This window comes from Equus caballus, chromosome 30, assembly GCF_041296265.1.
Source record: "Equus caballus isolate H_3958 breed thoroughbred chromosome 30, TB-T2T, whole genome shotgun sequence".
Taxonomy (NCBI): domain Eukaryota; kingdom Metazoa; phylum Chordata; class Mammalia; order Perissodactyla; family Equidae; genus Equus; species Equus caballus.
In genome coordinates this window covers 7,602,610-7,622,052 of record NC_091713.1, presented here as the reverse complement: position 1 = coordinate 7,622,052, position 19,443 = coordinate 7,602,610, and the positions used below count along the sequence as shown (strand labels likewise).

General features: G+C 53.3%; 1 protein-coding gene across 8 annotated transcripts in view; it reads right to left on the bottom strand.

The window, feature by feature from the left end:
* Positions 1-8,736: 8,736 nt before the first annotated feature.
* Positions 8,737-19,443, bottom strand: part of LOC138921490 (ral guanine nucleotide dissociation stimulator-like) — a 265,069-nt gene continuing 254,362 nt past the window's right edge. For 5 of the 8 annotated variants that reach the window (XM_070255645.1, XM_070255646.1, XM_070255647.1 and 2 more), the window contains 15 exons: positions 19,007-19,117; positions 17,244-17,354; positions 16,183-16,376; positions 15,478-15,585; positions 14,627-14,817; positions 14,176-14,480; positions 13,188-13,403; positions 12,718-12,821; positions 12,139-12,208; positions 11,300-11,368; positions 10,786-10,860; positions 10,183-10,209; positions 9,690-9,811; positions 9,381-9,484; positions 8,737-9,041 (listed from right to left, as the gene is read on the bottom strand). In XM_070255645.1, the coding sequence (XP_070111746.1) occupies positions 9,022-9,041; positions 9,381-9,484; positions 9,690-9,811; positions 10,183-10,209; positions 10,786-10,860; positions 11,300-11,368; positions 12,139-12,208; positions 12,718-12,821; positions 13,188-13,403; positions 14,176-14,480; positions 14,627-14,817; positions 15,478-15,585; positions 16,183-16,376; positions 17,244-17,354; positions 19,007-19,117 (1,827 nt within the window). In that variant the 3' untranslated portion in view covers positions 8,737-9,021. Of the gene's footprint in view, positions 9,042-9,380; positions 9,485-9,689; positions 9,812-10,182; positions 10,210-10,785; positions 10,861-11,299; positions 11,369-12,138; positions 12,209-12,717; positions 12,822-13,187; positions 13,404-14,175; positions 14,481-14,626; positions 14,818-15,477; positions 15,586-16,182; positions 16,377-17,243; positions 17,355-17,515; positions 19,118-19,443 lie in introns of those variants that run through there. The other 3 variants (XM_070255648.1, XM_070255649.1, XM_070255651.1) reach the window with 3 other exon arrangements.

The following is a 19,443-nucleotide window of genomic DNA, read 5'->3' as shown; positions in this document are numbered from 1 at the left end:
ACAGAAAATGTGGGTAACCTGGGGACCTACTACTTGCCATTGGCATCTGAAGTGGGGGGCAGTGTCATGGGACTGAGCCCTCAACCAGTGGGATCTGACGCTATCTCCAGCTACAGAGTGTCAGAATTAGGTTAAATTGTAGAACGCCCAGCTGGTGTCCACGGAATTGCTTGGTGTGGGGAAAACCCACACAGATTTGGTGAAGTGAGGTGTTCCGTGTGAAAATTAAGATGAGACACCGGGTAAAGGAGAACTGTAAGGTTTTTCCTAACACGAAGGCGTTGCTTTTTGTTTTCTTTTCAAAGAACTCCTGCAATCAATGATCTTGAGAAAGCACTTGCATTTACTCTTCTCTTTTCTACAAGAAGTCGTTAGAGGTTAAAAAGGTCAGCTCTGAAGGAAGCTTGTCTGACCTGGTAACATGGCTTCAGCACTTAGTAAACGTGATAACTTCGTAGATGTTATGTAATCACTTCTGACCTCAGAATCTTCAGCTCTAAAATAGAAATATAATAGTAAGCACCTCCAGTGTTGCAAGTGAACTGAACATTAGAGAGGGGATACTGCGCATGCTACATACACAAATATAAAAATGATTAGATTATGAACCCAATGTAGCCAAGAATACGGAAACTTCTCAGGAATGAAGTGTCCTCCAAGAGATAAAAGAGATGTAGCTCCTCTCAGGGCTCTCTCTGGTGGCAAATGCAAAATGAAAATGCATAATGGGAGAGGCATTGGCTGCCACTGACACTGCCGGGAGAGGCAATCCAGCTCATGTGGTCTGTGGACCCTCACTAGGCCACTTAGGAAGGAGTCTTGGGTGGGGAACACTTCCTCACCAAGAGGTAAGGAGTCTGCACAGCCTGTGCTGGACTTGTCACCTCTTGTGGGACTATCTTTTCCCATTCCAGACTCAATGTGTTCTCCTTCGTTCTGCTTAAGCTTGGGCGTCACATGGCAGCTGGCCAACTCCACTGCTATACTTGTCCCTTGCAGAGGGGGTCAGGTTCTTTCTTCTACAGCATGTGAAGGGTGTGTGCAGGCCAGCTGCGCTGCTTCAGCTGCCAGGAGGAACCCACTGGCCATGGGGGACCACTGCCTACCACTGAAACTGATCTTGCTCTGTCTCCTCTGTGTGAGTAAAGCATTGTTCCACCCAGTGCTTGGCTGCATTGTGTTTTCCTTGGAGACTCCAATACTAAGACGCAGTGGCAGAAGTGTTTGGGTTTCTGCCTCTGGTGATAGGCAACACATGCTGCTTGCATGGCAGACACCATCCACTCAAGATAGACTCTCATCATCTCTGACACTGTCATCACCTGCTGTACAGCAACCTGTTTATACATAGGGCTTACAGCATCTTTCAGTAAAAACATATATAAAAACTCAAGCCTCAATAAGATATATGTGTGCACAACCAGATACTATGGAGTTTTCACTCAAAACTCAATGTTAGGTAGACCACAATTTATCTGACAGAGGGCATAGTCAGTGCCTAGTTAGCCCTGAAGATCATCTCTGCCTCCACTTTCCTGTCATCCCAGCCATCTCTTTTCCTGCAGTCCATTCTGTTTCTGCCCTTTCATACACAGATGGCAAATGAGCACACAGAAAGATGCTCAACATCCTTGCCATCAGGGAAATGCAAATTAGAAATAACAATCAGATACAAGTACAGGCCTATTAGAACGGCCAAAACCCAGAACACTAACAACTGCAAATGCTGAGGCGGACATGGAGCAACAGGAAGCTTCATCCATCGCTGTTGGGAATGCAAGACAGTGCGGCCACTTTGGAGGAGAGTTTGGAAGTGTCTTACAAAGCTAGACATTCTTGCCCTAAGATCCAGCAATTTCACTCCTTGATATATACTTGAATGAATTGAAAACATATATCCACACAAAACCTACAGTTGAATGTTTATGTCAGCTTTATTCATTATTGGAAAAGATGGCAAATAAACAAGATGCCCTCGAAGAGGTAAATGGCTAAACAAACTGTTGTCTATTCAAACAATGGAATATTATTCAACAATAGAAAAGAAATGAATTATCAAGCCAAGAAAAAAACATGGAGGAATCTTAAATGCACATTTCTTAGTAAAAGAAGCCAATTGGAAAAGGCTGCACACTGTCTGATTCCATTTATGTGCCATTTTGGAGAAGGCAAAACCAAGGAGATGGTAAAAACTTCAGTAGTTACCGGGACTTGGGCAGAGGGAGGGAGGAATGAATAGGAGGAGCACAGAGGATTTTTAGAGCAGAGAAATTATGCTGTGTGATACTGTAACAGTGGATAGATGTCCTTATACAGTCTTCAAAGCCCATTAAAGATAAAACACACAGAGTGAACCCTAATATAAGCTGTTTACTTTATATTGTATCAGTGTTGGCTCATCAAATATAACCAATGTATCTCACAAATGCAAGATATTGATGACAAGGGAAAGTGTGCGTGAACTGGGGTATGAGGGAGGATATTGGAACTTGTGCTGTCTGCTGTATATATATATATTTTTTTTTGCTGGGGAAGATTGGCCCTGGGCTAACATGTATTGCTAATCTTCCTCTTTTTGCTTGAGGAAGACTGCTGCTGAGCTGACATCTGTGCCAATCTTCCTATATTTTGTATGTGGGACAACACCACAGCATGGCTTCATCAGTGGTACATAGGTCTGCACCTGGGATCGAGCCTGGGACACCCGGGCCACCAAACTGGAACATACAAACTTAACCACTATGCCACTGAGCCAGCCCCATGCTGAATTTTTCTGTAAACTTAAAATTATTCTAAAAAGTAAAGTCTATTAATAAGAAAATTAAATCCTAGAACAGGGAGTTATTTGTGTACTGATGGCTTTCTCCTTGCTAGAACCTAAGTTTGGTTTGGGTGTTTCCCATCTCATGGACTCAGGCGACATGACCTTTTCTTCTCACCTGAGAACAGTGGGGAAGGAACTGAATGCAATCCTGTCACTGCTCAAAGTGTAGCTTAGTGATGGGCTGGATTGCAACCCTGACCCAGAAAGTTCCCTTGGGGCTTCTGGAAGGAAAGCCCTGTCTAGTGAAAAGGGGTATGACAGGGCATATTTTCTCTCACTGTCTTTGGACATTTGGGGCCAAGGATCGAATAGTCTTGTGACAATGGACAGAACACTCTCACTATGAGAGAAAATGTAAATCTACCACTCCTGGAGTAGTCATGAGGTTGTTGATAGAGCCCTTTCATCCTTGAGCCACAGGGGCTCTTGACACTCTGTTGTGGGAGCTAATGAACTCTGTATTGTTTTCTTAAATTAAGGTAAAATTCACGTCACGTAAAATTCACTGTGAAAAGGTGAATCACTCACAATTCAGTGGGGTTTAGGACATTCCCAGTGCTGTGCAATCATCACTGCTGTCTGGACCACAAGATTTCATCATCCTAAAGGAAACCGCATATAAATTAAGCAGTCGCTCCCCATTCCTCCCTATGCCCAACCTCTGGCAACCAGGAAGGGACATTCTATCTATTGATCTGCCTTTTCTGGACTTTTCGTATCTATAGAAACACAAAGATTTCTCCTTTTGCGTCTGCCTTCTTTCACTAGCATAGTGTTTTTAAAGATTATACACACATCAGCAGTTCACTTCTTTCCATGGCTGATTCATATCCCATTGCATGGATGTCCCCATTTTTGTTTCTCCCTTCATCAGTTGATGGACCTTGCACCTTGGACTATTATGCACAGGGCTGATGTGAATATTCCTAGACAAATTGTTGGTTGTATACCTGTGTTTGATTTTAGGGGGTAAATATCTAGGAGTGGAAGTGCCAGGTCATATGGTTATTCTATGTTTAACTATTTTAAACAAACTTCAAATTCAGGTTGAAATTTGCTCCACAAAATTGAGTTTCAGCACCAAAAGTAACAGCCATATTTTCTGTACTATTGGTAGAAAAACCCAAAAACAATTGCTTTGGTAGGTTTTCCAGGTTTTGCTTGTAAAGCAAGATGAGACAGTAGATATAGTCATGGAGAAAGACAGAAGAGAATAGACAAATCAGGTGCTGGTATCCATGACCTCTGACTCTGTCTTACCCTGAAACAGAGCTGTTCAGCATCCCTGCGACAAGCTTATGAAGACATAGGCTCAGCACAGGAATGTGAATAGCAACAAGCAGACAAAAGTTTCTGCAGTAACCCCTCAGTGCTTCCTCAAGGGCCCCTTCTAATCATTAAGTTTTCCTCTGTATGAGCCATCCTTCTTTGTCCCTTTGTATGCCCTGCAACTTCTTGCAGGAGACTGAGTATTTGGAATAGGATGATGTGACAATTGAGGATGTCAGGTTCTCCCCATCCCCAGAGTTTCTTGTTTCTGCTTATTACAATAGTCCTTGTTCATTTCTTTAGTGAATTTTCTGATCCACTCCTGCGAGTTCTGTATTCTTTGTCATGTGTGGCCCCTGAAGTCTTTGTCCCATTAGCCCAAGGGTCGGCTAGGGTTTCTGAGTCTACCGGGTCTTCAGATGTCCTCCTTGGGAAAGAGGGTGAGTGAATTCTCTATGTGAGAGGGAAAGCAATCATATCCTTTGGTGAAAAGAAAGAGAGTGTGGTGCCAGCATCCACTTCTGCTTTCACTCTCGCACACAGAAGACTATGTTTCCTAGACCTCTTGGTTTTGGAAAGGATATGTGGCACCTTCCAACCAATGGCATCACTTTTAAGCCAAAGAATAAAAGAGGAGGTGTAAGACCCTAGGTGCTCTTTCTGTCCTTTGGTGGCAACTGAAGAAGGCATCAGTTTCAGATGGTGTACCAACAAGATCATGGGGCCTCCATCAGCCTTGCCCCACGTGACTTAGGAAGCAGGGGTCCCTTCACCTCAACTATCAATGTATGATGTAAATCTGAGGAGAAATACATCTTTAGTCATGAATTTCTCAATTGTTGCATTTATTACCGGAGCATTACCTAAGTTATCCTGGAGATTACAATGACCTACCCTCTCAGATTGTCTAACAGATCATTCTTCCAGAACAGCATTTGCCGAATCTCATGCTGCTGTGTTCTGCATTAATGTCTCCTGATTACTGCCTGTCACAGATGGGGCCCTGAAAAGAGACTGTGAGGGGGAGGATTCCATGTGGAAGGTTTAGGGAAGCGTTCTGGGGAGATATCCCTATGGGAAGTTAGCAAGGTGGGGATAGTTGAAGGAGAAGCTGAAGGCCAAGACAGTTGCCACTGAGTCTCTGCCAACTCTCAAGGATCTCTGGAGCTGGGACAGCCCTTTGGTGTTGTCCCAAATTGAGACCAGGCTTCTATTCCCTTATCAGCCAGACATGGGCCTCTGGCTGTCCCTCGAGAGGGCTGTGTCCTAAGGTTAGGCGGTTCCCTATGCTGTGGGCATATCCTGTGAGGGAAAGAGCTGTGAGCTGTCCTCAGCCAATGTTCCCAGGAGCTGTGCGGTGGATGCATTGGCCTTGAGCATGACCCTGGGCTGAGTCTCAATGTTTCCATGGCACTTCTCCTTCACCCTCATCTTCCCTCCCAACCCAGTTAATAATCTCACAAACTGAGAAGTCCTTGGGATGACATACGTAGAGCTTCTGCCTTTCCCTATGATTGGATGAGAGAACTGATTGGTGAAGACCAGAATCTCTCTCTCTAGAATCCAGACCCCTTACCCAGGGGCTTTGGTAGATCTCCAGAAGTGTTCCAACCTTAGCTGCAAATGCTGAAGTTGTTCCTAAAACAGTGGCCCCAGTTTTGCTCTAGTCTGGTGGTTGTAGTTAGAGAGAGTTCAATTCCCTAAGGAGAGTCAGAGTGGTCTCCAAGGTCTTGTGGTCACTGGGACAGGCAGTGTACACATCAAAACCTAAGGGCAGGTTGAGGAGTCAAGAAGGGTTCTCATTGGTCTCCTCAATGGTGAAGGAAAGGCCAGTACATCTTGGTACCTCTTCCAGAGCCACCAAAACCGAGGGGGCAGCAGTCAGGTGAATGGGCCAATCATGTCATTCAGGGAGAAATCCTAAGGCGAACCAAGGGAAAGGCAGTGTTTGAGAGTCAGGTTTCCCATTCAGAGACCCTCCTGTCTTGGCAATTGGAGGTGGTATGAATATGGTTCCCAAGGTTCTGGAATACTCTGGCATGAATCCCTCACTGTGATGAGACAGATCACCAAGAGAGGCTTGCGGGACACTGTGAGTGGGGTGAGGTGGCATTTAGCTGGATGGTATGGCTGTCAATGGGACAGATTTTTTGTTAGCTCCTGTAAATGGAAGATGCATCAATGAATGGACCACGTGGCAAGAGATTCTTGAGGGACGTGAGTGAGGAGTACAATCCCATGTCTTACACCACTTTGGAAAGACTGAGTTCACTCCTAATGTGATCTTGTTTTCACTTACACTGGAAGACGAGATGCAAGCACCCATCCCCACCTTACACCTGCAACAGTTTAAACAGAACCCTGCTTTCCAGTTCCTCAAATATTCTGACGATTTCTCTCTGACACTATATGCACCTGAGGGATTTCAAGAGATTCACATTGTTATTTTCTCTTCCCTTTAGTTAGCTCTTGGGAAGCCAGTTTTGGTAACTCATACTTTCCTTCAAAAATTAACATGTCACCCAGATTTTCTAACTGCTTTACTCATGGACTTCAGCAACCAATTTCCAACTGGGAAACCCAAAGATGGGATAAATTGTCCCTCCTCTGCCACAGCTGTACCCACGTGACTTACTGAATGTTGCTACCTGCCGGGTCGGCTCTCAGGAGCACCCCAGTCCTGGAGGAGACACTCGTGGGACACCCGTGCCTTCATCCTGGCCCTGGACTAGCCCTGGGACCTGCCACGACTCTTTCTCCCTGGAGGGACAGCACAGCCTTCCCCGCCTTCCTCTGGCAAGTCTCCTTCCTGGGTGGCTGTGCCGCATCAGCAAGGGCCTGGGCTGCCGGGAACCAGGATTGATCCTCAGCTTCTGGCTGTCCTGAGACAGCCTCCCTGGCAGAGTCCGGCCTGCCAAGTGTCTGAGTGACACTTGCAGTGATCAGGAAGGAGGGGATAACTCAGAAGTGACAAGCGATTCATCTGGTCCTTGCTTACATGGTGTTTCCTGGGGATGAAGCTCGAAATGCCGGGTGGTCACCCCGTAGCTGTTGGTTCTCAGGCGGGTTCTCCAGTTGAGCCAGACCCATGTCTGTTGGACACCCACACGGGGAGCATTTCCAGATTATACTTGGTGAGGCTGTGTCCATGCACATCCACAGAACGTTAGTTTGGTGGCATTGCCCGCAGGACCCCCAACTCACACCTTTCTTAGGCCTCATCTTTCCAACTTCCCAACAGGAAAGGTTCACACCTCAATGACAGAACCACCGCACAAGACTGTGGAAAAGACCCTAGTCACCCCAGGGGCTGCGTGCTTCATGGGCTCGGGCCCAGCTACCACTTTCGGAAAAGCCAGTCAAATTACACCAGAGTGTGTAAACTGGTGATTGTCCAAGACCATGGACCTGAGTACCTCACAGGCCCAGAGGTCACCCTGGGCAGCAAGGAACACTGTGGGGTCATTCCTGGTCAGGATGATGGTCTGTTATCCTGGAAAACCAGAGCTCACCTGGGATCCATCAGATCCAGCCTGGAAGGAGTGGCCACGATGGACCTGACAGAAAGGCTGGGGGCATCTAGGGAATTTCTGCCCTAAGAGAGAATTGCATGCGGAAGTGCAGGGATTCTGAAAATCCTAGTTCACAGGGAGCACCAGGTTCGTGGAGGGAGACCTGGCTGTGGCGCTAAAATCTGCCTCCCCAATCTTTCCCCTTGGAGAGAAAATAAGCAGGAAGTGGGAATCAGAGTCATGGACCGGAATCCCAGGAGGACCAAGCCCAGGTCAAAGGTGAACAGGGAGACCCTAGAGGGGCCCAGAGAGGGAGGGTCCTGCCTGCCCTTAGTCCCTTTGCACAGGGCCTTCCTCTAGCCTCGCCCTCTCCACGTGCACATTTTGAGGTTTTACAGGATTTTCCCCACTTACAGTGGATGCAATTCCAGGGACTGAATCAGAAAACAAGTTCCTCATTTGGGCAAGAGGAACTGGGAAAATGTTCCCTCGTCCTCCAAGTGCAGAAAGGCAGCCACGGTCCTGGGCAGGAATTGTGCTAGGCACAGGCCAGGGCCAGCTTTTTGGCTATTGAGGAAGGTTAGGTCTGAGCTAACATCTGCAGCCAGTCCTCCTATTTTTGCTGAGGAAGACTGACCCTGAGCTAACATCCGTGCCCATCATCCTCTACTTTATATGCGGGATACCTGCCACAGCGTGGCTGGACAAGGGATGCTTAGGTCCGCACTCGGGATCTGTACCAGCGTACCTCAGGGGGCCAAAGGGGACCATGGGAACTGAACCGCTGCACCACTGGGCTGGCCCCAAGCAAGTGCTACTTTTAAAGACACCCCCGTTTCCGTGGCTGTTGTTCTGCCAGAGAAAGTCCCTCCAACGTCTCAGCCCCGGGAGATCGGAGGGGCCGCTTCTGCTCCAGGACCAGGTGAACCACACTGCAATGATCCTGTCCTCTGAGTGAGGGGGACACGGGACTGTCCTTCAGCAGCCAGGGACGGCACTGGCCCTTCTCCCTTCACCACATGCCCTGAGCGGAGGACTCTGCGAGGTTTCTGAATTCAAGGAGGAATGTGAGATTCTGGATCTCATTTTCATGAGCACAGAGAGTGAAAGGATCACATGTCCACTCCCAGGCAGAGAAAAATCAGAAATTTAATAGAATACCCAAACTTAGCATTTATCATTGACAACAAAAACATGGCCCCTCCAAAGAGGGAAATAGGCGCTGGGGAAAATGTGTGAGGGAGATGGGGGGATCGTCCACTCCCTTGTTGCCTTCAGGGACCCCAGGAAATGGATCACAAAGTTTTCATTCACATCAGCCTCTGAGAGGTGGCCCCATGCACCTGAGTGTCCCCGCTGTGTCCCTGCTGCAGTTCAGCTGGTCTCAGGAGCGTCATCTGCCACCACCGCTGGGCTCTATTTTGGGGGCCTGGTGTCTGGATAGAGAGAGGACTTTCCTAGGGGGCCTCCCCCAGAAACACAGCATACTCTCCCCCCTCCCCGCACCCACTGTACCCTGTGCCCCAGCCCCGGTGCTGAGTGCTCAGTCAGCCAACAGCACCCCATGTCCCTGACACAGGGGCTGATATTTAGTGTCACCCACTTCACAGAGGAACAAACCAGTCCCAGAAATGCGAGGGGAATCGCCCGTGACAGGACTGCTCAGCGGTGGAGCTGGGGCCCCAGCACCACAGCTGTCTGACTCCCCTGGCCCAGACTTGGCCTGAATCTGTACTGAGCCCCTGGATTCAGCCACTGCCAGTCCAGACACTCACTCAGCCCTGGGCGGGAAGATGACTGGCTCTTCTTGTCTTTGAAGAAGAGTCGAATCTTTCTGGTCCACTGGTATCGTGGCTCCAGCTGACAGGACAGGCTGTAGCTACAGGACAGAGTGAAGTTGTGGGCTCCCAGGAGCCACGCCTGAGCTGTGCCTCCCAGAGCCTCCCAGCAGCTGGAGTCCCAGGGCCCCAGGGGTCGCCATGCAGCCAGATCTGAGGTTGACCATGGAGCCACGGCCATGGGCTCTGGAGCTGGTCTGCAGAGAGAGTCTGCCCTGCCCTCACCCAACTCCTGCCCCGCCTCACCTCGCCTCCTCGCTCAGGGGCTCCACGGCCTGGAACCAGGCCCCCAAATGCTCATCGGGCTGCACGGTGTACAGATTTGCAGCCTTCTGGACCATCTCGATGTCCTTGATGAATTTGAATTCCTGGGACAGAGGAAGGACAGGATGGAGACATGGCCTGGGTGGGGGACCCTGCAAGGCTCTTGGAGGGGGTGAGGAGGGGGACAAGGAGCCAGTGTGGGGCCTTTGCCAACTTGGGAACTCTCCTTCCCTGCAATTCCAGTCAGGACGTGCCTGTTCTCACAGTTGGCCCGAAATAGATCCTCTACCAGGAAGGGGTCATTGATGCCAGCCCTTCCCCCACCCGCCAACACCATAGGATCCCCAGCTCTGTATATTGAACTCTGTAAATAAATGTCCGACCCCAGGGATTGAGTTAGAGGGCTTGTTATGAAAGGGGGGCTCTCTCATTCCCACACACCCACACTCACCACAGTGAGGCTGCAGCTCCTTACCTCATTCCGACAGCTGAGCACATTGCCCTGGAAGGCAGACAGCCAAAGTCCATCAGAAACAGCCCCCTTAGCCCAGAACTAGCCCCCATCCCACCCCTTCCAGTGTTGCACTGCTGCCAGTGGGCAGGCCCTTCCAGAGACCGGACTTGGACCTGGGCCAGGCTCTGGGCTCCAGACCTGGGGGCAGAGGAGCTGAGACCTTGTAATCTAACCCTCTCTGATGACACATGGGGAGACTGAGGCCTCAGGCAGGAAGGGACAGCTCAGCCTCTGATGTGCTTCCTGACTGGGAGGGGCCCGACTTCTCTTCCCTCTTGGGCAGGGCCAGAGGGAGAGGCTGAGTCCAGCTCAGACACCACCTCCTGCGGCCACACAGCCAGGCAGCTCTGAGCCTCAGCACCCCAGGGAGCCTGGATGGCAGCCTAGGCAGAGCCTCCCATCACTCATTGTTGAGATGGGCCTGATGCCCTGGCTTCCACAGGAGGCTGGGAGGCTCTGCAGAGAGGACCTTTCCAAGTGTGAGAGCTCAGGGCTCAGGCAGGACTCTCTCCTCCCAAACCCTCAGGAGCCTGATCCCACGGCCCCACCTCCAGGCTCACTCACCTCCACATAATAATCCGTCTCATCATGCAGCAGCTCCAGGTAACTGAAGATCATCTCGAGGGAGGGGATGACACCCTGCTCCATCAAGGTGGGGATGGTGATGAGTTCCAGCACTCAGGTGCCCCCATGAACCCTCCCCTGAAACCCCTTACCCCAGCCACCTGCCCACCCCAGGCTCCCACGTACAGTAGCCTAGGACCCTCAGGAGCCCCCACCACACACAATGCCCTCCTCCCCTCCCCTCCAGGAACACCAAACTCCCCCAGTCACGTCCCAGGGCTGGGTGTGGCCAATCCCAGGGGGTGTGGCCCCTGTCCCTCCCCACCCCAAAACCACCCTGCTCCCAGCCCTTCCAGGCCTCCTCCTGCTCACTGCCAGTGCAGGCACTTCAGGCTCGGCAGCCACAGCAGATGCGCTGGAGGAGGAAGGCCCCTCTCCTGGGGCAGGCCTCTAGCTGGGAGGGGGAGCACCCTCTCCTCTGACTCCTGGGCACCTCCCCCCCAGGCACCCTCACCTGCTGCCGCCGCCTCTCCCGGGCTCCATGGCGGCCCCTCTGTGCAGTGGCCAACACGGAGGTCGCCTCCTGTCAGTGCCGAGGACAGGGTCAGAGAGGCCCTGCTCCCTTCCACATGTCCCTCAAGGCCCCTGACCTCAGACCCTGGCCATCTGGCTCCAGTCCCCTGCTGCCTATGCTGTTCCCACCTCCAGGGTGCTCTGATTCTAGACCAGTCCTGGCTCCAAGACTCACTCTTGTGTGACCTTGGGCCTGCCCAGGCTTCCCTGAGACTCTTTCCTCATCAGGAAAGAGTGGGGAGAACTCCACCTGCCTCCAGGGCTCTCCTGAGGACTCCCTGTCATCTGATTGTCATCACTGCTCTCCCCTCAGCTCTCGAGGAGGAGCCAGCACAAATCTCCTCCCATTCCTGTCCTCCCTTGGACGGTATCACCTTGCCGTGAGGCCTGCACCATGTCATCTCCCTCCATTTCCCAGAGGAGGAGACCGAGGCCCACAGAGGGGCAGAGACTTGCTCAAGGACCCACTGAGGAGAGGCCAGTCTCTGTCCCAGCCAGAGTCCCTGTCCCCGCTGCCTTCACCCCTCGCCCTGCCCCACCACTGACCACGGTCCTGACCTCTGCACTCCCAGAGTGTGTCCCGACAATAACCAAACTGAGACATGGAGGGAGAGGGCAGAGGGTGTTGGTGGTGGCCGTGCGGCATCTCCTTCCTGCCCCACCGACAGGGGTCTCTGAACCCTAGGATGGCCTCACCATAGCCTCACTTCCTAGGCTGCCCTCAGGATGTTCCCGGCCCCCTCGCATACCCCTCCTCCCAGATCTCCAGCCCCAGGTTACCTTCAGGAACAGTCTCTTGCTCACGTGCTGCTGTCCCCTGCACCACTTCTTAAAGGTGTAGGATCTCTCCCTGGGGGAGTGGGGAAAGAAAGAAAGAAAGATTATGGGGTGGTCGAAGGGCAAATCCCGTTTGTTTGACATCCCAGAAGACCCAAACAGCCTGGGGCCTGGATGAGGGATTTCACTGGGTTGCTCTGAGCCCCGAGGTCCCCATGGGACTGGGGAGGGGCCTCTCCTGTTGTCACCTGGGGCCTCCATTCCCGTATCTACCACACAGATCAGTTTTGAACACTCTTGGTTTCAGTTGGATGGAGATGTCTGTTGCTGCAAAGGAAACACTTGAGAATCTCCAACTGGGCTCAAGTCAGGATCTGATATTGAAGGAAATGAGTTCCTGGGCAGAACCGCTGGCCTAAGGGCCCTGAGAGGCTCAGGGACCCAGCAACCAGATCAGTCTGTGTCCCAGGCATTCACTGTCTCCCAGGTGGTCTCAGCTGACTGCGGGGCCATGGCGACCCAATGCCGGGTGCAGGGTCCACCTCCCCCTCGTGGTGCTTGGATGGAGGGCAGCCTACCCACCTGGACACTTGTCCCCAGGTGTGTTTGAGACGCTTAATGGCAGGGCTCTGCAGAGCAGAAAAGATCGTGTGGAAGGATGCGAAATTTCTGAGGCCTAGGCACCCCTAGGGAAGGGAAGAGATTGAGCTGTGAGTGGGGGCTGGAGCTCTCCAGCTCTGGATTCTGTCCCCTCATGGACTTCTCCTGTCCTGGATGAGACAGATGCCCAGGAAACCCAGGGAGGGCACACCTGGGACCTGAGGAGTAACACTGCCAGGCGCAAGGATTTTTAGCTGAACACAAGGAAGGAGCACAGGAAGGAAGTGAGCTTGCCATCACCAGGACCTCAAGTCAAGGTCAGTGTGGCCCTGGCAGGAGTGTCTAGGGCCAGTGCAGGGACTCAGACCACAGACTTCAATATCGACAGCTGAGAAACAAGAGGCAATTCCCATGACTCCAGACAGGGCCTCCATGGGCCTCCCATGACTTACCTCGGCCACATGAATCCACAGCTCTACCATCCTGGCCCTGTCCTGCGCTGTCATGCCCAGGGCCCCGAGGCACGTAGCGATGACACTGTTGGCCAAGGTGTTCGTGTGTGCCACAGTGTCACGGATGGTGGGTGCCAGGAATTTGTGGTCCCTGCGGTCTCGCTGGGACCAGATGGAGCCCAGGCAGTGGGCAGGCACCAATTTCTTGAACAGCTCCTGAGGAAGATTCAGAGTGTTGCCAGCACTGCCTCACCCCAGCTTGGCATCCATGGTCCTCCACAGTCCCAGGCGGGTTGAGGACAGAGCAGGAGCTCAGGAAGCAGAGGATGTGATCTCTGAGGTGTGTGGGATTCCCTGGGTTTTGTCTGTGTCCACTGAAGGTGTCAGCACAAGATGACTGGGACACAGTGCTGTGCAGAAGGGAGGGCATTTGCTCCCAGCCCCATCTCACTTCCTCCAAGCTCCGGAAAACAGCCCTCACCAGCCCACCCCAAGGGACATCTTCCACCCATCGCAGTCCCCTCTCGGGTCCCACTCCCCATTCCCATGCACATTCCCCCGAGGCAGGGAGAAGCACCGGCTTTATGTGATTGTCTCTGCTGGAGTCAGTACACATCACATGCCTGATGTGTGCTGAGGATTTGAAGGCCCCCTGGGCACACGCGTGATCGGCCCAAGGACCTGGCAGCACTTCAGTGAGCTCCCTCCTGCACCAAAGGGCCAGACCCTGCCCAACTTCCTCTCTGTTCCACCTCATTCATCGGCACAGCCACCCCGTGCAGCAGGTGCCCTTAGTGTCTGGCTCTGCTGTGCACGTGGGGACAGCAAGTGCTTGGGGTTAAGAAAGTGCCCAAGTCGCAGTGTTGGTAACGGGGGAGCAGGAATGTGAACCCAGATCATCAGATTTTGGATCAGGGAATGGCAGGTGTGGGGCAGCTCATGGCACAGGAAGGCAGGGCCCCCCTGCCCTGCAAGCCCCACTGCTCACTGCCTCCATCCTTGTCAGCTGCTCTGCCACCAGCCGGGGAGGTAAGTCCAAGATGTTCGGCTTCTCCTCCAGCAGCTGGTTTTCGGTGGTCACAGCCCAGGGTCCAGTGGGCTCTAGTTCAGGAGCTGGCACTAAGGCTGAAGCTAATGGTGCCCCTTCCTCCAGCCCTGTAGGGTCCGATGCAGGTGACGCTGGCTCCAGCTCTGCCATGGGTGGTGGGGCTGGAAGTGGAGATGGCTGTAGCCCAGGGGCTGGTTCTGGCTCTGGCTCTGGCTCTGGATGTGGCAGGAGCTTTGGAGCTGGCTCTGCAGCAGGATAAGGAGAAAGTTTCACCCACACACCTGACAGTTTCTGTGCCTTTCCAAAGATAGGAAGGACTCCACCACCTTTAAGGGAACTCTAGACCATGAACCTCAACACAGACAGTCTTCTCAGACTCCAGTCCCCTCACCTTTCTGTTTGGCCTCAATGGCCTTCAGGTGCTCCAGGTGTCCTGGCAGAAGGTAGGCATGGTCCTCCACATGTGAGCCACCAAAGCTGACGTGCAGATTGGCCAGCTGCAGGGTCCAGCATGGAAACTGTAGGGGCTCCCTGCAATCCTGTCCTTGGCCCAGCCAGGTTCCCAGCAGGAAATAGATAGCACTGCGGGGAGGCAGATGGGCCAGAGAGTCAGTGGCCCGGCCTTTCCTTAAACACTGCCCGCCCAAGGCACTCTTGTTAGCATCTGGGCCCCTGTGCCATCCCCTCCCCCTCCAGAGGAGGGGCCCATCCCAGCCCTGAGCCCCCGCTGGCTGTCCTGGCAGTGGCAGGCCTGCTCATCCAGCAGGCCGAACACAGAGTCTGTGAGAGTCTCTTGTTCCTACTGACACTCTCCTCCCCAAGGGTCTGGACACAGCCCACCCCAGCCCTCCATGCAAGTGGACCACTGGAATGAAGACTCCAGCAGATCTGTGAGCAGCTGGCTCACACACCTCCTACTATGGACCTGGTGGTGGTGCTCACAAGGGGTGGATGTGGAGAAAGGGAGGCAGAAGGAGCTGTGACTCTGCTGGGATTGGGTCTCTAGGAGGCAACTCAGCCCAGCCTCCCTTCCGGTTCTCAGGGGGCCTGGGACCCATGCATAGCTCTGAGTCCAGTCCTGCTGGAGTGGAAGCCACCAGAACTCAGCCCTCCCATGGGAATCACAAGATGGGTGAGATGCAGGGTTCTCCCAGGCCTGACCCGGCCACAGCCTCCATCCTCTCCCCGCACCCTGTTTGCTAGAGACAGGAGGCCATCCGTCTGCACCCAAAGACCACTCACTTTGGGAGGTGGTGCTGTCTTCCAGCATCCTGCACACAATGGGCCAAGCTGCCTCCATGTGTCCCAAAGGGGATGAGGGCATCGGCCGGGATGGAGGGGAGATGGGACCTAGGAATGATGTCAAGTGTGACTGACTCTCAGATTAGAGAGGAGGACCAGGGAGGCTGTCTGCTTCATTTATTGAGTGACCCTTAGTGTGTCCAGATGCCCTGCACACAGTACGTCCTTCATAGACATTGTTAAATGAACTCCAACCAGAACCACCCCAGGTGTCTGAGTGGGCCTGTGGCCCCTCTGTGGCCCTAGAGATCCCTAAGTGGCTACACCAAGGACAAGCACCAGGACCAGCTGGATGGCATCTCAAACTCCTTGACAGGGTGCTCTCCAGGTGCTTTTCCAAACTCAAAAAGCCACAAGCCAGTGAAGGGAGACGAAGACTACTTTCCGTGGGGGACAGAGAAATAATCACCACCAGCAACCACAGCATGGCCCACCACCCTCTCTGCAGAGCCGGGCACCAGGGCAGCACCTGGAGGGCTGATCCCATTCATTCCTGGGAGAAGCCTAGCAAGTACATCCTCTCCCACCCCACGTTTCAGAGGAGCCAACTCAGGCTCAGAGAGATGCGGTGACATTCCCAAGGCAAGACACACAGCTGGCAGTGGGCAGAGTCACCACTGTGCTGAGGAGGAGGTGGGCAGTCACCTGGGAAACAGCTGGTCCAGCACCTGGTGGGCTGTGCTGGAGCCTGAGTAGCTGCAGAGGGAGGTGATGACACTGCAGAGGACTCTGCTGGGGAAGGCTGTCAGCACAGACTCTGAGAGCCTCTGCATCACGCCTGCCTGGAGGGCACGCATCCTGCAGGCCTCAGTGACAGACAGAGTGGACTCATCTTCACTCTGGGTGGGATGAGGAGGACAGAGGGTCAGGACCACCACTTCAAACCACCAGGATTATCAAGGTCTGCAGCTGACCCAGGAACTCCTAGCCCCTCCCACACATCTGCAACAGGAGACACATGAGCTCCCACACTCAGCAAGGTTCTGGGCTCTCACAGTACAATCTGACTTTGGGTGTGTTGAAGGATTCCACACTGAGCTCCCTCGAGGCCATTTGCTTGCTGAGGGACAACAGAGCTCCCTCTGTGCAGAGCACCAGCCCAGTGAATCCTCAACAGACACCCCCTCTCCACAGAGGAGAGCAGAGGCTTAGGCATGCCCAGTGGCTTCTCTAGGTCCTGTGGGTCAGAACTGAGAACCACCCAAAGTGAGGGCCGAGGGCCAGCCCCTCTAACTGCCTGAGGCTTCAGTGGGCCCCGACCTGGAGGGAAACGTTATGCAGCCACCCCACCCCTCCCAGGTCTGGAAACAGTGTACAAGGCAGTGACACACTCTGAGAATCCCTTTGACTTCCAAAACACGCTGATGGTTATTTCTCTTACATTAAAGGGAGTTTGGAGACCCTCGTTGTCGAGGTTCCATTTTCCAAAAAAGGCAAAATTCAAAGATACTCAGGGCCTATTGGGAAGTGACAACGACAACAACCTTTTCTCTAATCTTCCTAGGGAAATGCAAAGACTGCCCTCCTACCCTCCTATGCAGCTGGTGGGGAAGAGCGGAAGTCCAGATTCCTTTGGGACTGTGGGACACTCATGGGGGACAGCCCTGTTAGGGTCCCAGGAGAACAGCAGTTTGAGGTTGGATTCTGGGCCTGCCCTGGTCATCTCAGGGGCCTGGGTGGGAAGACCCCTCTGTGCCCACTCTCACCTCAGAGCAGCCCTGGTTATTGATGGTGGCATGGTGCAGCTGGTCCCTGTCCAGGGAGATGGAGTACCCGAAGCCATCCGTCAGCTCTTCGACCACCTCCTGTGTGCTGCTCTGCAAAGACAGTGCCCGAGAGCCGGGCCGGGAGGTTTCAGGGGCCTTCCTCGGCTTGGCCACGGGAGGAAACCCCAGCACAGATCAGGTACCCAGCAGCGTCTGCATAGACCTCCAGCCAAGGAGGGAATGAGATGATACCTGGATGGCTCGGGACTAACCTATGGGTAGAGGAGTTTGGTCCCCAGCACCCACTCTCCCATCATGTTAGCCACCACCTAGGCTAGGAACAAGACGCACTGTCAGGCTTCCAACACCGAGCAAACGGCTCCTGCCCAGGGTGGGTCCCCGCTCTGCCCCGCCGTCCCTCACTCCATTCCCCCCCGACACACAAGGAGGCTCAAAGGGGTGTGCGGGTGGCACCCAGTTGTGGCCTAACCCTGTTGGCCTGCCCTGTGTTACCTGAGGGCTCCTCCTGACAAATGGACAGAGGCGGTGCAGGTGAGGGCCAAGCCAGTGTCTATAGTGACTGAAAAGTCTCTTTTTCTTGGCTTTCCTGAAGCCACAGCCTCCACAACTCGGGAGACAACAGGAAAACATGCTGTTCTGTTGAACGTCTCCACTCAAGTGAGCTCCGTAGGACACTATGTCTAGAATGTGGGTGCCTGGAGACCAGTGTGCTAAGTTCTGTTGGGGTCTGTCTCCAAGGAAGTGAGGTCACTACCTCTGGGTTCCCTTACCTTGGCCCCTTCTTCAGTCACACCCACCGAAAACCCCTCTGGGATCTTGGCTGCTCACCCTCCTTGCCCATGTCACCTCCAGAACTGTACAAAAATAGCCAGCACAGATCCCAACACAGGACCCTGTGATGAAAGCAGGGTTCAAGCTTGAGGACATGCAGCTGAGTTCCGACCTCTTTTTTCCTACAAGCTCTGTGTCCTGGAAACGCCATCGTGCCTCCCAGGGGCTCCTCAATCACCCAACCTGCACGATGGGGACAATGCCAGAAATATCTCCCTCGGGACATCCTCAGGTGTAGAACAGACAATAGCGACAACACCTGTGGTCTGGTTACCATGTGTCTGATGCACACACTTAGAGATGAATGAATGACAAGAAGGGGTGGGATGTAGTGTGGAGTAGCCCTCAAAACAGGCCTGGGTTCCAGCTCTGCACCTTTAAGAGGTGGAAATTAGGGGAAATTCAGATATTTCCATTCACTGGCATGAAACCTTGCATGGTCTCCTGTTTGACTTAGAATCAGACCCAAGTGCCTCGTGTCGGCCTATGTGGTGGGCAGCCTCCACCACGGCTCCCGGTGCTCACTGTCTTCTGCTGTGCGCATCCTTGTGGAACACACAGTGGTCAGGAACTGGCTTCTGAACAGAATGCAGCCAAGGTGATGGGATGGCACGCAACCCAGGGTTAAGAACAAAAAGCCTGGCCCTTCCTTCTTACTCATTTTCTTCAGCCCCCTCCCTCCTTCCCTCCTCATGTTTCCATCTCTCTCTCTCCCTGTATCATATATCTCTGGAACTAGGGGAGCAAGTGTGCATGTTTTCAGTTGCCCTATGTAGAGGCTCTATAGGAGAGAATGGAGGGAATGATCGGCCAAGGACAGGCAGGAGAACCTGAGTTTGAATTTGGATTCTGGGCCGGGCCTGGTCATCTCAGGGTTCTGGGTGGGAAGACCCCTCTGTGCCCACTCTCACCTCAGAGCAGCCCTGGTCACTATTGTTGGCGGGGTGGAGCTGCGCCCGGTCCAGGGAGATGGAGTACCCGAAGCCATCTGCCAGCTCTTCAACCGTCTCCTGCATGCATCTCTGCAAAGACAGTGCCCGAGAGCTGGGCAGGGAGGTCTCAGGGGCCTGCCTCGACTTGGCCACAGGAGGAAACCCTGGCACAGATCATGTACACAGCAGCATCTACGTAGACCTCCAGCCAAGGGGGGAATGAGATGACACCCGGAGGGCTCAGGACTAACTTATGGGCAGAGGAGCTTGGTCCCCAGCACTCACTCTCCCATCCTGCTAGCCACCACCTAGGCTGGGAACATGACACACTGCCAGGGTTCTAAGGCCAAGCAAATGTCTCATGCTCACGGTGGGTCCCCGCTCCACAGCGCTGTCCCTCACTCCACTCCCCCCCG